This window comes from Arvicanthis niloticus, chromosome 14, assembly GCF_011762505.2.
Source record: "Arvicanthis niloticus isolate mArvNil1 chromosome 14, mArvNil1.pat.X, whole genome shotgun sequence".
NCBI classification, from domain to species: Eukaryota; Metazoa; Chordata; class Mammalia; order Rodentia; family Muridae; genus Arvicanthis; species Arvicanthis niloticus.
In genome coordinates, this window is record NC_047671.1 from 64,502,214 (window position 1) to 64,520,766 (window position 18,553).

An 18,553-nucleotide genomic window follows, 5' to 3' on the forward strand; every position below is an offset into this window, starting at 1 on the left:
TAGAAAAAAAGAAGCAAATACACCCAAGAGGAGTAGAAGGCAGGAAATAATCAAACTCAGGGCTGAAATCAGCCAAGTAGAAACAAAAAGAACTATACAAAGAATCAGCAAAACCAGGCTCTGGTTCTTTGAGAAAATCAACAAGATAGATAAACCCTTAGCCAGACTAACCAGAGGGCACAGAGACAGTATCCAAATTTTAAAAAAATCAGAAATGAAAAGGGAGACATAAAGACAGAAAGTGAGAAAATTCAAAAAATCATCAGATCCTACTACAAAAGCAAACACAACAAAACTGGAAACTCTGGATGAAAAGGACAATTTTCTAGACAGATATCAGGTTCAAAGCAAGCTAAATGGAGAGAAGTTTGAAGCAGTCCCACTAAAATCAGGGAATAGACAAGGCTGCCCACTCTCTCCCTACTTATTCAATATAGTGCTGGATATCCTAGCAGAGCAATTAGACAAGAAAAAGAAGTCAAAGGAATACAAATAGGAAAGGAAGGGGAAATATCATTATTTGCAGATGATATGATAGTATACTTAGTGACCCCAAAACTTCCACCAGAGAACTCCTAAACCTAATAAACAACTTCAGCAAAGTGGCTGGATATAAAATTAATTCAAACAAATCAGTAGCCTTCCTCTAATTAATGGATAAACAAGCTGAAAGGAAATTAGGAAAATGACACCCTTCACAATAGTCACAAATAATATACAATCTAAGAAGATCTCAGACGACAGAAATATTTCCCATGCTCATGGATTGGCAGGATTAATATAGTAAAAATGGCCATCTTGTAGAAAGCAATCTACAGATTCAATGCAATCCCCATCAAAATTCCAACTCAAATCTTCATAGAGTTAGAAAGAGCAATTTGCAAATTCCTCTGGGGGAAAAAAAACAGAATAGCAAAAACCATTCTCAACAATAAAAGAACTTCAGGGGGAATCACCATCCCTGACCTCAAGCTGTATTACAGAGCAATAGTGATAAAAAAAAAAAAAAAAAAAAAAAAAAAAAAAAAAAAAAAAAACAAAAAAACAAAAAAAAACTATATGGTGTTGGTACAGAGACAGGCAGGAAAGTCAGTGGAATAGAATTGAAGACTCAGAAATGAACCCACACACCTATGGTCACTTGACCTTTGGCAAAGGAGCTAAAACTATCCAGTGGGAAAAAGACAGCATATTCAACAAATGAAGCTGGTTCAACTGGCAATTAGCATGTAGAAAGATGAAAATCTATCCATTCTTATCTCCTTGTACAGACCTCAAGTCCAAGTGGATCAACGACCTCCACATAAAACCAGATACACTGAAACTAATAGAAGAGAAAGTGGGCAGAACTTCAAACACATGGGCACAAGGGAAATTTTTCTGAACAGAACACCAATGGCTTATACTCTAATATCAGTATTCGAGAAATGGGATCTCATGAAATTGCAAAGCTTCTGTAAGGCAAAGGACACTGTCAATAGGACAAAATGACAACCAACAGATTGGAAAAAGATCTTTACCAACCCTACATACAATAGAAGGCTAATATCCAGTCTATACAAAGAACTCGAGAAGTTAGATTCCAGAGAACTAAATAACCCTATTAAAAATACAGTACAGAGCTAAACAAAGAATTCTCATGTAAGAAATTCTGAATGGCTGAAAAGCACCTAAAGAAATGTCCAACATCCTTAGTCATCAGGGAAATGCAAATCAAAACAACCCTGAGATACCACCTCACACTAGTCAGAATGGCTAAGATCAAAAACTCAGGTGACAGTAGATGCTGGCGAGGATGTGGAGAAAAAGGAACACTCTTCCGTTGTTTATGGGATTGCAAGCTGGTACAACTACTCTCATAGTCAGTCTGGTGGTTCCTAAGAAAATTGGACAAAGTGTTACCTGAGGACCCGGCTATACCATTCCTGGGCATATACCCAAAGATGCTCCAACATATAACAAGGACACATGCTTCACTATGTTCATAGCAGCCTTATTTATAATAGCCAGAAGCTGGAAAGAGCCCAGATGTCCTTCAACAGAGGAATGGATACAGAAAATGTGGTACATTTACACAATGGAATATTACTCAGCTATTAAAACGAATGACTTCATGAAACTCTTAGGCAAAGGGATGTAACTAGAAAATCATCTTGAGTGAGGTAACCCAGTCACAAAAGAACACACATGGTATGCACTCGCTGTTAAGTGCATATCAGCCCAAAAGCTTGGCATACCCAAGATACAATTTACAGACCACATGAAGCTCAAGAGGAAGGAATATCAAAGTGTGGATGCTTTGGTCCTTCTTAGAAGGGGGAAAAATATTCATGGGAGGATATACTGAGACAAAGTGTGGTACAGAGTCTGAAGGAAAGGCCATCCAGAGACTGCCCCACCTGAGGAACCAGCCCATACACAGTCACCAAACCCAGACACTATTGTGGATGCCAAGAAGTGCATGATGACAGGAGCCTGACTTAGCTCTCTCCTGATAGACTCTGCCAGAACCTGCCAAATACAGAGGGGGATGCTCATAGCCAACCACTGGACTGAGCACAGTGTCCCCAATGGAGGAGTTAGAGAAAGGACTGAAGGAGTTGAAGGGGTTTGCAACCCCATAGGAAGAACAACAATATCAACCAACCAGAACCACCATAATTGACCATTGCAAGTGTATGTTAAGATAGGTGAACTAGCCATTGATATCTCACCAAGAGGCTATGAAGATAAATGTGTGTGTGTGTGTGTGTGTGTGTGTGTGTGTGTGTGTGTGTGTACACCATCTACAATGTACCACATTAACTGTAGTGGGTGGGTCTCCAGCCTCCTCTTAATTATACCATTGGTTCTCAACACGTGGGTCGTGATCCATTTAAGGGTTGAATGACCCTTTCAGGGGGGTTGCATATCAGATAGCCTGCATATCATATGTTTACATTATGATTCATAATAGTAGCAAAATTGCAGTTACGAAGTAGTAAATAAAACAATTTTATGATTGATGGGAGCAAGAGTCGCAGCATTAGGAAGGTTCAGAAACACTGCTCTACACAGTTCCAATATGCACAAATTTCCATGGACATCCAGCCATACAACCAAGCAAAGATTCCTGTACCCATAAAACACATGTAAAATCAGCACATTCTCCAAAGCGGGGTCCAATAAATGTTAAAACAGCAAAGCTTTTCACAACTACTGCAGTCTCTGCCATGCTCCAGCTCCTGTCTTTGAGCCTTTCCAGCAATGGTGCAATAGAGTTTGAGGAAGCAGCTCATATGCTGGGCCTTGTGTTAACTCAACCTCCTAGTGATCTGTGCTCATTTCCTCCTGGGTTTGTCGTCTACAGCTACTGGATTCATGTTGCGCAATTACAGGAGCACCTCTGAGGAGCCCATGACTGTGCAGGGCATATTCCATTTTATAGCCTACTATGGAGTTACTATCAGACTGACATATCTTCACTCCAAGTCTCACCTCTCAATCACCTCTAATATAGGCTCCTGAGCCATGATCTACCAAGACAGATGTGCTTCAGAGACAGCCTGGTATAGCTGCCTGTCAAGGAGACAGGCAAAAGGAAACTGATGGCTCTACATGAAACTGCCTATCACTTTGTAGGGTTTGAAGAATCTAGAAACCATGAGGAGGCCAAACCGTCAGGATCAAGTCCCTTAGAGTCATCAGGTTGTGTGAATTAGAATGCCAACTTACTCAGCCATGGGTAAAGCTCTTGGACATAGAAGCTGCCAGCTTTAAGTTTTTAGGCTATTTAAGCATTTGTCACAGTTTTCCAATAGAAAAAAAATGGGCTATAGTAGCTATTTTACATATTTAGTTATGAAGTTATGATAAGATGATCACACACATTAGGCACATTTCTATTTTAGCCATAGTTCAACTAAGGCTTGCCTGTTGAGGGCACCATTTCTCTCTAGCCTGTTGGGTGGAACTGCTTAGATTCCTTTCCTTGCTTAAAATCATCCTCCTTCCTTGTACAGCTTAGTCCTGAGAACTGATACTCAGAAGGTCCCTCTTGGAAACTTAGTCCAACCTGGGACAAATCTGAAGGCCCATGCTTGCTTGCTGGTTCTATATGGTATTGACTAAGAAGACTGAAGGAACTATATCACATGTCTCTGTCAGGTAGTGTGACCAGCTGCTCAAGTCCTACCACCTTGACTCCCCACCAATGGTGGACTCTAACTTCAAACTGTGAACCAAATAATTCCTTTGTCCTTTGTCCACACATTTGTCAGGGTACCTTATCACAGCAATGGGATGGGTGAAACTGAGGCACTTTTGTGTTAGTTACTTTTGTTTTGGTTTTATTTTTTTCAATCAATTTGTTATGAATACAATTTAACAAGCAACAAAGAGTGGAAACTTGTATGAAGCGTTAATGACATGGAACCTGGGTTCAAAGAATGTGAGCACAGGCACTAGCACTAGCCTTACCAACTGTAGCAGGAATACTCTGCTGCTTGGATAAACAATCTTAATTCTCACTGCTGTCTGGGTAAAGGAAGGGCTGGAAGATGAACCAGTGTACTTACTTCTCCTTATTGCCTCTGTAGACCAGATATAACTATGGGGTCAGCAATGAAGTGGGGACATCATAAACTGTTAAGAATCTGTGATTCCTCTTTGCAAACCTGAGTGTCTCTTTTCAATCTGGAGAGCAGCCTGAAGGTAGACCAGCTCAACTCTCAGATCTAGGACTGCAGTGTAATCACAAGGCAGATAGATCTACAGAATGACTTCAGATGCTGGTCTGTGTCATTTCAAAGCCAGACTGAATAATTAAGATCATTATTCAGGGGACAAAGGAAAGATGCTTTCTATCACTTTGGACTACTAATTCTCAAAGAATGCATTTTTCTTGAAAAATAAAAAAAATTCTCAGTCAATTGGAGGTTATAATAACACTGTGCATGCATCACACATGATTATATCTATTTTGCTTTCAACATTCATAGTATTTATGCTGGAAAGTAGTACTAAAAGAATCCATTTTTCTAAAAGAAAGGGAGTCAAAGATAATTTAGGTTTTACTCTTTGACTTTATTTTCAAGTTGGAACTATAAGATACAACCTAGATAAAACTGTTTCCTGTATATCATTTAAATGCTTTGTCTCAAATAATATTAATATCTTTAAAATAGTTATAATATGCACAAATAATGTCTAATTTTCTGTTTATTCCTATACAAATAAACTGTATCTTGTATTAGTAACTGCAGCTAAAACTTTTATTTTTATATATTCTGAGAATAAACTCTTCATTTGACAACTTTTTGACATACAGACTAGAGAAGAATTTCTGAAGAGGCTCATGAGAAGTGACATAGCTACAGGGATTGAGATTCAGGTAATACTAATTTGGCTTCTGTTTTCTTCTTCCTTTAATTTGCATTTTACTTAGCATTTTAAATTTGCTTGTAATGAGGCATCTTTTGTCACTGCTTGGTTTGCAAGCCAGCACTTTTCTCTCCTTAGCTGATGACAGTTGGCCTCTGTGTACAACTAGAGTGTCTGATCATGCATAAAGAAACTGACCTCCCATGCACATATCTCATTTTGTGGCTTAATGGGAATTTCTGCCAGTCTAGTGAAAGGGCAGTAGACTCTTATTCCAAACTGTCTAACTCCTTAGTTTGCTTTCTGATGATGTTACATTTTCTTTACTTTTAGTGTCTTTCACTGGAATCTCTTTATTTAACCCTGAAAAAAATGTGCTATGATATTTCTATAGAAGGTCTTTGGAATGGAAGTATAATAACTAACCAACCCAAGTTTCATTTTTCAATCTTGTTTATCTTTTCGAACCAAGCTTGGTACTCTAATGTGTTCCAGAATGTTTCCCCTTCAGAAATACATATATGTGAATTTGGGATTGTTAAGATTGAAAAATTAAACTCACAAGACAAAAGAGACCATGCTCATGTGATGTAGAAAACATTTAATCTCAATCGGGAATTTCTACCTGCCTTTGGTTACTTGGATTCCAGATAAAAGACATACAACTTTTATATTTATAATAACCCTTAATCAGCACTAGTGTTGGGCAGACAGCTACCCTCGAAGGTATTAAAATCTAATTCCCGATCAATAAACCCAAATTATACATTGTCATGCTCCACCTGGGCAGCTCTTAACTCCAATTGATGAGCCCTCATGGCCATGTTTACAAGATTAGTACCCCATGGCTTCCTCTCCTCTCTCCATCTTCTCACCCTCCTTGTGGTCCCTGCCTTAGACCTCAACTCCTCTGGGAACGAAATCTCTGCCTTTCTTTCTTCTGCCCAACTATAGGCTATAGGCATCTTTATTCTCTAATCAAAGATAACTTAGGGGGCAAGATTACATAGAGTCACTTGGGTCTACTTATAGATTCTCTCTTCCCTGGTGCAACCAGAGCTCAGGGATCAGTATTAGAATTATAATACATAGCAAAAACAAAAAACAAAACAAAACAAAAAAAAACCACCTCAACAATGTGATGTAAAATTGTCTGCATCCTTAATCTAACTCTATAAAGGGGAACTTCTGTAGGTTTTTATGATATTTCTTCAATATTTTCAAAGTCAATCAAGTTATTTCTGCGTAATATTTTCTTATAACTTCCCTGCTCGTTTGCCACTTACAACTTTCAAGTATGTGCTTGCACTTACTGGTCTCCAGCAGGTACTTGACAATGTCTGATCTTTCTTGCCCATTTATTGTTTTCCTCTTTTTTTTTTCATGTATATGTGCTGTTTAAAATGCCGTAATATCTCCTCTTGCTTTTCTATTGGAGACTATAGTATTTGATTTTCAGATGATAGCACTTTTTAATAAACGTGTGTATAATTAACAATAAATGAATGAATGGTTTGCAATCTCTGTTGGCAGAAAAGGCTGTACTCCATTGAAGAATCTCAGTTTGTTGAGATGCAGGAGTTTTTAAGAAGAAAAGCACTCTATAAGTTGGCTTTGTCAGAAGTAGAGGAGCCGCTGAAAGAATTAGAAGCAGAAGCTGTGAGAATCAGGTACCTTCACAAACAACACTTAAATGTAAGCATTTACAATAATTCATTACATAAAAATGTATTCATAACTAATCATCTACTTTTTGGAATATATTGGTTACTGAGTAATGTATGTGAATATATATATATATATATATATATATATATATATATATATATATATATATGGTTTTGTATAGGAAAACCACAAACCCTCCAAGTTGTTACTCTTTCATGATCATACCATTGTTAATTAATTTAAGAACTATCTGGCAAGGCCCACTGTCTACAACTCTATAATCTATCTTACACTATACTTAGACCAAACTGTTTTCAAACTGAGTGAGCAGTGACTGGCCTGGTGAGATTGCCCAGCACAAAGCACTTGATTCAATCTCCACTGCTTCTTAATGAGATGCTAAAAGATTATGTTGACTTGAATATAAAACATGAAGTATCATGACATTTTCCAGGTAAGTTTTTGGTGCATATAAAAGTTAAGACAGCTAGGGTGAAAAATAAAGCAAATATGGATAAAATATTTTCAAAACTGCAAGTTTCTGTCAGTAACTGATATTACTGGCCCTTCCCAAAGGGAAAAAATCATAAAAAATATGTGTACATGCTATCATTTATCTTTCAGAGAGCTGGAGGGTGTGGTAAGAGCAATGAATTCTTGTCTTTCTCTGCAGGGAGGACACACATAGACTTGGGGCAATTTGGCAACATTGTTCTTCCTTTGCAAATGATGGTGTAACTTTGGACCTTTGGCTATTAACAATTTTCAAAATGTTTTTTGTTGTTAAAATATGAGTTACAAAGTATTAATCTTGTAAGGGTCCAAAAATCACTGAAGGAGACCCCAGACTCAGATAGTATGCAAAAATGAAGAACATTTATTCTTCAGAATCAACCAGTTGCATTCAGGGTTCAACTATTCTTTGAAATGGCAACCCTAGACAAAGGCACATAGGCCTTCTTAAAGGAAATTAGGGGAAAATTCTAGAAGGATTAGGTAATCTAAAATTACATTGATAGGTGCTGGGGGGGGGGGTGTGACAGGGGTTGGCTTCTGATTGGTTTGTGCCAGGTAGTCAGCAGTCTGCATTCTTATGTCACAGGATAAGATAGGGCTGCCCAGCACAGGTAGCCCATCCTGAGATAAGATACTCTCCTATTCCTGTGGTTATTCCCAGGTTGTTCTTTGGGAGGAGGTTTTATGAACTTGTTCCTGGATTTTATGGTCTGTTCCTTAAATGAAGACAGGTGGGTTTATATTGTCCTTTCACTGTTAAAAGTATTTATCTCAACTTTCAAAGTCTCTCTATGTAAAATGCAAGAAAGTTTTCTTATATTATAAACTACAGAAAACATAGGCCTAACCACACTGAGCAAATGGAGGCTTCTGAAAGGGATCCCACTGGACATACATGACAAACACCTAACCTGTACTAAACTGAGAGGGTTAAGTGGTTTTAATAATGACTTTCTCTTACATTGATGGTGGCATTTAATTATCTCAAATATCTCAATGTCATTGTCTAATTTGTATTGTATAATAATGAATCCCACCAACCTTTAATGATTTTTGTTTTCTTTTCATATTCTAATAGTCATGGCTTTATGTGTTCTCATTGCTCACCAATCATTTCTTATTTTATGTTTTAATAGGTAATAAATGAAAAGAACTGACCATTTAGTACCAAGTCTGGGAATGAATAAGCATTTGTGTGTTTTCTTTTTGATAATGGTTTCTGACCGTTTGTGTTTAGAGCTTCACTTATATCTTAAATACTTAATATACTTATATCTTAAATACTTAATATATATAATATTTAAGATATTTTATATATTTAATAGAAATATATTTATATATTAAATATCTAATATATAAAATATTATTCTATGTATATGCTCATCCTTTTTGCTTATTTAACTGAAACAGATAGACTTTCCATGATTTAGATCATTCAAACACAATTTGAGATTTGTGGTGTCATAGCCTAGAACTTACAGGCAGTAATCCTTTCCTTGCATATGTTAAAACAGACACTAAGATTATTAAGATAGTTACTGCATACAGTTTATCTAAACCAGTGGATCACAAATGTTACACCGTGTAAAATCAGAGTGTCTTCTAGATGTTTCGTGACATACGGAAGAGGAAAGAACATGTTAAAAAAAGAGTAGATGCAACAAAGAAAAAATTACGAAAAAAGAGCAAGAAAAGCCGCAAGCAACTCACAAAAACCGAGGTGAAATTTTCAGTTTTCAATTTTTATTTCTTACATCAATGAAAACTCATCATATATGATTGTGGGGAGATGCCTGTGTCTTAAATTGTTCTCACATACACATACATTTACATGTCACACACACACACACACACACACACCCTGCATTCAAGAAGTCTCTTTTCCCCACTGCTTTAGTCTATAAGGCACGTCATCTTTAGCAGGAAAACATTCCAAGCAACCCAAAATTCACACTGGGTTTATGCAAGAACCTGCCACTCTCTCTTTAATCACATACTGACCTCTCCTTGTAGCTTCAAGGAAGCAGTGAAGCAAAAGAAAGATGAAAGGGCTGGGGTGGGGATGGGGGGGGAGAAGTGTGTGTGTGTGAGGCCTGATGGGACCAATGGGAAGGAGCAAAAGAATGCTACTGTCCTCCCATAATCTTTCCTTCAGAGCAGTCTCTGCTTTTGGAGGTTGTTTAGCGAACCCAGAGGCAATTAGCTAGCTGAGCAGATGAAATAATGGGAACCCCATCCTTGTGACTGGGATCAATGCCTTTAAAAACCATTCATGGAGTCCAAACGCACTCCTTTCCCCGTGTGAGTGTGCAACAGAGATCATCTTTTGGGGGGCGGAGAAGCCCTCAGCGGACAACAAATCTGCTTGCCCTTTATTCCTGAACTTGTCAGCCCATTTTTCTGGAAGGAGTAAATGATCACTATGTGTAAGTTACTCGTTCCGTTCCATTGTATGTGACAGACCTAAAATGGGAGGAAAAAACAGAAAGAGGACTGAAAGGAAAAGGAGCGGAGACAGGGAAGGGAAAGGAAGAGAAGAATGGTTATAAAAGTTTTGGCCCTAAGTCTAGTAATCTGATCTTTTTAAATTTATGAAATCATCGTTTATCAGAAATTTGCTTTTCAACTAGAAAGTATACTCAGATGCAGCAACTTTAATCATTAATAAATTATAATAATGATGTACAATTTGGCAATATAGTTTATTTTTTAAAGATTATAATTTAATTACAATACACAATTTTAAACTTTTAAGTCATTTATTAGAAAGATGTCTGTTTCAGAAAGCATGTTCGTTGAGATGTCTAAAGCTACTTTGGTCACTCATACAAATACTTTAGTCAGCTTTGTGCAGTAATATGATGACACACCCCTCTATTTTGCTAGGGTAAATATGTTAACCATGTTTTTGTTGGTGGTAATTACATTGAGTCTAGGTTTCTTAATTATACAGCACCTTATTGGAGATCAGCTCACCTAAGAAACATCTCAACATAGAATTAATTTCCCAGAATCAACAGGGGAAACTTTTGCTGATGAAATGTTGTTTTGTGTTGTTTGACATAGAAAAATATCTGTGTTTACTTAGCCACCTGGCCATTTCCATTTTGAGTGTATGCACATGTGTGTGTGTGTGTGTGTGTGTGTGTGTGTGTGTGTACACCAGAGTACTCATGTATGTTTTAGAACATATGGAGTGACAACTGGCTGCTGTCTAAGTGGGTGGGAAGGCAAAAAGAAAAAGATGTGTTTCTATCCTTTCAGGAAGCGCCTCTCAATAGTGAGAAGCACAAGGTTCCATCATTGCCCGAGTTGCTAAGGAATTGCAGCTCTCTTAATCTCTGTAGAGTCCATGCAACTATGTCTCTGAATTCCAAAGACTTGAAAATCTAAGTCTTCTTTGAAACTTTCTGTAGGGAAGAGGCTCAATAATTCATCAAGAAATACAGTCAGCTAGAGGCAAAACAATTGTTCTCCAAGAGAAAACCATCGAGCTGACTAAGGAGATAAGGATAATGAATCTGGAAAGGACAAATTGTGAAGATAAACTTGAAAAGTTGCAGTAAGTTTTGTCAAAATAATCATCATACTTAACATGAGATTCATAAAATCAGATTTTCATATTTAAAATTTATTCTCATGATAGTTCCTATTTTTCTTCAGAATTTTATCAAATTTATGTGATGACACATGATATTTAATCATTTTTGTTTGTATGAGTATAATCAGAAGTTGCTTTCACTCTTTATTTCTCTCTGAGTTTATTTTTATTTTAATAACTGGGAATTGTTTGCTTTCCCCACATATGTAAACATTCTCTCTCTGGTATTAATATTTTTTGTTAATTCAACACATTGTTAGTGTTTGTGAACCTTGTTTAATAATTCATGGTTGTCCTCTAACAGTTTTGAGGGAAGAATTTAGAAACAGATTCTATAGAATCCCCTATCATCTGTTCACATCTCCCCTTTTTAGTGCCCTCTTGTGATCTCCCCTCATAAACAAGGGATGCTCTCAGTGAAAATGGGCCTGGGCTCCTCTGTGATGGTGCTTGAAGGTTCACACAGGGTCCATGTGCCCTCATGTGGAACCCACTTATGTTCTCCTCCTGTATTCATATTGGTTCTGCCTGTTAAACATTATGCTTACATACTGATTATAATAATATTGACTTATCACATTAGGAATATATATATGTATGTGTGTATATATATATACATATATACATACATATATACATACATATATACATACATATATACATATATACATACATACATATATACATACATATATACATATGTATATACATATACATACGTATGTAAATATGTATATATGTACACATACATATATATACTTATATACACACATATACATCACAGGACATGGGGATAATAAAAGTGGTCCTTGGAGATACCTAAAGGGATAAAACACTTGCTATGCTTGTTGTGCATACTTGACAGCCTAAGTTCCATTCCCAGTCTTAGCACAGGAGAGCCTCTGACTCACACAAAAGCTTTCATTCACATCTGTGTACATCACACAAACTCACACACACACACACATACACACACACAAACGCACATGCACACCCATGGAGGCATGCACATGTACACACACAGGCATACAAATAAAAGCAATTAAACAATCAACTATGCACAGTTCAATACCAGATGTTTAGTGGAGTCAACTCAGTCTACCCAACAGGTCTTTATTTAGTAACATTTTCAACATGGTCATGGTCACTTAGCTATTATCTCCAAATGGCTAATTTGCCTTTGTTATATTATGTAAGAAAGCAAGAAAACACATTGCTTAAAATATTAATACCTGAAACAATAGTATGGGTCTGAAAGATATAAACTTAAAATTATATGAGTTATGCTAAATCTATAAGATGCCAATCTTATTCAGGTTTTGTATTAAGTGCTTGTGCCCTTGCCATGACCTGACAAAAGTCTCTATGACAGTATAATTCCTCAGTGATTATTGTGTGTTCTGATCACAGTTCAGCACTAGTTGTTACTCTCGTAGTTTGTTTGTTGTTGACACTGTTGTCTTCTTGCTGATGCTGTTTAAAGGCTAGTGTTTTTCCTTTGACAACCACTGAGCTCACATGTGAAACTCTTTCCCCACAGGGATGAGTTCATAAAGCTGCGTTTTGACAGGGAACACGTGCATGGTGTGTATGACCATCTCGTAAAAGAGAAACAGCACTGTGAAGAAAGGATCTTCGATGAGGAGAGGAAGTTCAGAAGGCTTATAGACATGAGGAAGGTCACCCTGGAGAACATCAAGGTGAGTCAGCCCTACTTTAAAACATTTGAAAATGAAAGAGTGTAACAGTAGTCAGATAAACAGCACACACTTAATTTTTTGTTCTGGTGTGGCAGGGGTACTTAGGTTTTATACATCATTCTGTTTGTACAATAAACCTGTGACTTTTCAGTTTCTTTCCAAAGTAGTTGTTACATATTCACCCAGGACATGGTACTTTTTAATGTGTTCTGACTTTATTATTGTGCCTTATTCTATTTGCAAGTCTTCTGTTGTAAAAATGTAAGCTGTGTTCATTGCAGAACTATATTTAGACTTTCAGTAGAAATATTTTATTCCACATAAGCATTATTTGAGTATTACAAGAGACTTTCACTGGGTAAATGAGAACACCTCATATTTGTTCCTTTAAAAATGTGTATAACATTTTGAAATCATGTACCAAAATGTATGTACCGCACCTGAATTTTATTAATCAAATTATGTAAAGCTGTCCATATTAAATTTTACTTAGACTATAACTATATACAGGCATTAGTTCAGAAATTACTATCCCACTTTTCAGTGTACAATAATTTTGTTATATACAATTGCAACTAACTAGTAAAAGTTTAAAAATAGATTTTAAATCATGTTTGTTAATTTGTGCAATGAGACAGTTCTAAAAACAAAAATTTTATATATTAAAATTAATTTTTTCCAAACTACTTAGGATACTCTTATCAGATATTTTAATCCTACTAATATTCTGTTTTGATAAATGTATTTCAAATTCTTTTTCTTACGTAAAGGAAAACAGACTTAATATTTTTTAAACTGGCCTAATGACCCCACATGAGGGTTTGTGGTGGTTTTAATTCATATTATGATGAAATTATTATTAAATTAATCATAGTTTCATAAGTAGAGATGGTAAGTAACAGTTTTTTACTTGAATATGGTTATTATATAGAAAAGAGGCTTTTTTCTTTCTTAAAAATGAAAATACTGGGCGCCATCTAGTGGCAATATGTGATGCCTCCTCCCTTGTGAAGAAATTCTGGGAAGTCTGGTGGCCAAGTCTTGTCTGGTGTGTGACCCGTGGGGTGGGGACTGGGACACTGACAATAAAAACCAACTCTTGATACAAGACTAAGTTACTGACCACTGTTTCTCAGCCTGTATATTGTTGCAACTGTAGAATCACTTTCCTGATTTGACACATTTTACAGTCCTCCTGGTGCCAAGCACATGTAGGGTCTCAGCAATCACTTTTTGAGCAGAGGTTCAACACTTCACCAGAACAATAATTAAGGAAATAGAAAAACAAGACAAACAAAAACAAAACAAGCAAAATGGTCAGTGGAAAATACTTGAAGAAAAAAAAAATACCTGAAGTAACTAGCTGCTAGCTTATAGAAATTTACATTTCTTTTCACTCAAAAGCCAGTTCTTGCCTTTCCACTCCCACCACCAAGTCTCCATGTGGGAGACTCTTACAAGCCTAGTATGGCTCCATGTTTTGCTGAGCACTGGTCTTCATCTTGACCCCTTTGACTGTCTCTCAGGTTGGTGCCTGTTTTTGTCAACTGGGCTCCTGTGATCAAAATGCTTTTTTGATGACAGCAGGAATCGGTTCTCCCCCCCCCCAACCCCCACCCCCATGTCTTGAAAGCTCAGAACTCAGAGGAGGAAGTCAATAAAAGCTAGGGGCATGAATGGATGACTAGATAGATATACACAGCCTTGCATGAGTGGATGGATGCTGCCTCCTTTGATAAGTTTGCTGGCCACATACGTGCATGATAGTAGCGAGAAGTGAGTGTACTTTCAAGAGTGTATTCCTACTGCACCAACCTGATAGTCCAAATACTTCAGAGAACATTCCTGTTCTTTACTGATACCATTCTCTTTCTTCTCCTCCTTCCCCCACTCCTGCTCCCGTATGTCCTTCATCATGTATGAAACATTTTCCACACCTTATATCTGCCCTCGTGAAATAGGTAAATCCTCTATTGATTTTTATCCTTGAAGAATTACTTGGAATACCCCAATTATTAATGCTCACCAAGAACCTAAGTGTATGAAGTTGATTCTTAACTGTCTTATATAGAACTATCCTAATAGTTTGCCACATGTGACCCAAAGCAGAGTGTTTATCTGTGTGATAAGAAAATTCAGAGCTCACTGATGACCAGGTCTCCTCATTAGGAGCATGTTTTATGTGGGGTTCACATTAGGGCTTTAGTGGCAAAGTGGTGTAACACATTCTGATTCCTCCCAGCAAGCATAATGCCATTCCTCTTTAGAAACTGAGTGAGTTCATAAATACCTTTGTACGACAATCCAAGAAGGGAAACGTTATGTGAAAGGCAAACTTGGTGTTATTGATCTGAACTGTCCCCTTTGGGCAGAAGAATTGATCATAATTGTTAGATCATCTTTAGACATTGTTTAGGGGGGAAACCCTATAATATCTACTTATCTACTATAGTGTTGACCAAGCAAGTAAAAGAGCACGCTAGATTTAAATGTGCAAGCAACTAGTAAGAGGGTCACTACACTGTTCCTGTGTTCTTGGCCACGCAGTCTTTCCCATGCCAAATTTTCTCTCTTGTTTTTTTTTTAAATTCATTTATTGTTGTTGTTTGTCTGTTGTTTCCTGCAGCCATGCTCTGCTCTTTGTAATTTGTGTTATGAGGGAAGAGCAATAAACTACCCTGGGAAAACAATTTCTATGTTGAGTCCATACACAGACTCTCTCTTGCATTATCTTCCAAAGTTTATTTTCCTCTTTATCATCGCTACCTATGTCCCTGTGTAAGGAGCTACCACTTCTGGTTAGAGGACTCCAACATTGTCCAAGTCATCATTTCTTTACCTTTTTCACATGGAGAATGCTTGGCTCCTTGCAAAATGGAAAACCCAACTCATTCATTAGCCAGGCACCTAACTAGCAAAAAAATCTACTTAACCTCGGCTCTAATTTCAAAGTGTATTACAATGTATGAGTTAGTTCTCTGGTTGCCTACACATCATTTCTTCATTTCCCAGCCATTTGATAAGTGGGACAATGTTCACAGCACTCTGTGTTGAGTAATGGCATTCTATGAATTCAAACCTGCACCAGCAGGAAGATAGATTATTTGAAAATAGATAAAAAGTATCATGACAACACTCAACTGGTAAACTGCAACCTTCATCCAATTACCAGAAATATTGATGGTCATTATAAGAAAGAAAATAACCACATAGTCTGTGGTCTCAATAATGGAAAACTGACACATAATGAATCTATGAAGCAGAGGAATTGACCAAGGAATTTCCTTAGCATGAATAATCCTCCTTACTGATACAGAAGCCATTTTAACATACCATGAAGCTTACCATGAGGAACGTGACTCACACCACGAATATCTCCTTAACCAGTGTTTCTGATATGATTAAGTTTCAGTTAGCCACACATAATAGCATGACTTTGGTGCATTGTTTTCCTAAAATCTGTGGCTGATTGAGAAAAGTACTTTTTAATTTTAAGGATAGGTGACAAGAAGTTCTGGCTTTGTATCCATGAACATGATAGTGTTACCCAGACGTAGTCCTGAAGTGATCATAAGCACTTAGAAATCAAGAGAACGCTGCTAAACGCAGTAGTGGTATAAGATCGTGAAAGGCAGCCTGGTCCCTGGTGGAGCACAGGCTGGAAACCCTGGTGACCCTGAGGGATGGAAAGCATTTTACCACTCTCCCAGTCACCAGGCTCCTGACACGAGGCTGCAGCCCTGCATAGATTTGTGGCCATCAGTCATGTAAGGGCAATGCCCCAAACCTGTCTACCGGTAGAAGACTAGAGGACGTGACCTGTGGTCATGTAGCCTCAAGACAGATCTCCATTTTAATGAGGTACCTAAAGGCCTGAAGGGCTTAGCCAATTAAGCGTTCCTTCTCAGATCCTCCTCCCTGTAAAAGGCGTTTAACGACATGTCTGTCCTGAGAAACTGGGGTAGTTTTACTCATCCACTCTCTGCCATGACAATAAATGCTTTAAAGTCATAGACTGTCTCTTTTCATCGGGATCTTCTGTCGGGAGCAATGGGGAAGACCTTTGCCTAAAGAGCTGGCCGTCTAAGCTCCCGTGGAATGCCTCTCTGTGCCCCCAGCCAAGACCTCCAAGCCAAGCAGCCTGCAGACAAGCCAAGGACTTTCATTCCCTAGGCACTGAGCTGGTGCTGTTGCCCCTTTAGGCCCCAGGCTAGATCCAGCCCGTGGGCCCCCACTTAGTTCTCAGCTCTTCCACACCTCCCAGTGGCACCTGGCTGCCCAAGAGCCTGAGAACCAGACAACCCCGGGCCTTCCTGTCAGCTCTGGCAGTCCTTGGGACCTCACACTGAGCTCCCCAACCCCCAGAGCAATGTCCATAGCCTGACACCCGCCTGGCGCCAGGGTGAGCACAGTCAAACTCCCCACGTCCTGCCTCCCCAAGCGGCCTGAACCCTATGGGCAAAGCAGACGCAGGACCCCATATAACCCTAGTTCTTAAATATAACTAAACTATTCTGAATATTTGATTTACTAAGAATAAGAGCTTCTTCTGTTTGAATCTTTCTGTTTGGCTTTGGAATTATTGCTAATACAACACTGAACCTCTATGTGGAATTGGAATAGAATACAAAAATGGGCCACCATTTTTAGCTTTCTTCTCCCACAGCAGCTCAGAGGCACCTTTTACAGTCACTGGCTATCTGCCTTTTCAAATTTTCTATGCATACATTTCTATGTAATGATAATATTTTGTGAACATAGTTTACATTATACTTTTACGGTTGCTTTTTGTTCTCCAGTAAATTGCCATTTTTGAAGTGCCTTATTCACTGCATGCTATCAGTAAAAATACATAATTTCTTAAGTTTTATTAGCATATATTAATTATACATTATGGCAGGCTTCATTATGACATTTCCATACATGTACATAATGCATTTTGATACTATCCACACATCATTAGCCCTGAAAAAGCCAAACACAGTGGTACATATCTATAACCCGAGAGTTAAGGACAGATCCCTGGAACTCAACGGGCAGAAAGCCCAGATGCATCATTAATTTCTAGGCTCTGTTAGAGAACCTGTCTCAAAGAATAAGGTGGAGAGCAATTGGAGAAACCACCAATATTGACCTCTGAACCCCCTACACACACACACACACACACACACACACACACACACACAAAGGAACATGTATTTACACTACTCACAGTTACACACAGATCTGATCTTTTATGTGCTATTGTGAGAAGATGAATATTTCTGTTTCCTATGACATAAAAGTGATTGACATTTACTGATCATATGCACTGCATCAGAGAGGAATGTAGTATATTAGATGATGTGGTACCAGCAAAGACTTTTGTAGTGACACCAAGAGCTCATACTGATCGGGGCCCAGAAATTTTTCCATTAATTTATTTATTCATTTTACATCCCAGCTAAAGCCCACCTCCTTCCAGCTACCCCTCAACACAGCCCCTACCCCTCATCTCCACTTCTCTTCTGACAAGGAGAAAGTTCCTCCTGGATACCTTCCCACCCTGGCACTTCAAATCACTGTGGGACTAGGTACATTCTCTCACTGAGACCAGACAGGGTAGCCCAATTAGAGGAACAGTCAGGCAATAGAGTCAGGGTAAACCCATGCTCCAGTTATTGAGGGACCCACATGAAAACCAAACTGTACATCTTCTACATATTCA

General features: G+C 38.0%; 1 protein-coding gene across 2 annotated transcripts in view; it reads left to right on the forward strand.

The window, feature by feature from the left end:
- The window catches only part of Ccdc178 (coiled-coil domain containing 178), a 339,248-nt gene that overhangs the window by 119,983 nt on the left and 200,712 nt on the right, over window positions 1-18,553 (forward strand). For both annotated transcript variants that reach the window (XM_076913040.1, XM_076913038.1), the window contains 5 exons: window positions 5,309-5,371; window positions 6,895-7,056; window positions 9,152-9,265; window positions 10,962-11,107; window positions 12,687-12,846. In XM_076913040.1, coding sequence (XP_076769155.1) covers window positions 5,309-5,371; window positions 6,895-7,056; window positions 9,152-9,265; window positions 10,962-11,107; window positions 12,687-12,846 — 645 coding nt within the window. The remainder of the gene's footprint in view (window positions 1-5,308; window positions 5,372-6,894; window positions 7,057-9,151; window positions 9,266-10,961; window positions 11,108-12,686; window positions 12,847-18,553) is intronic.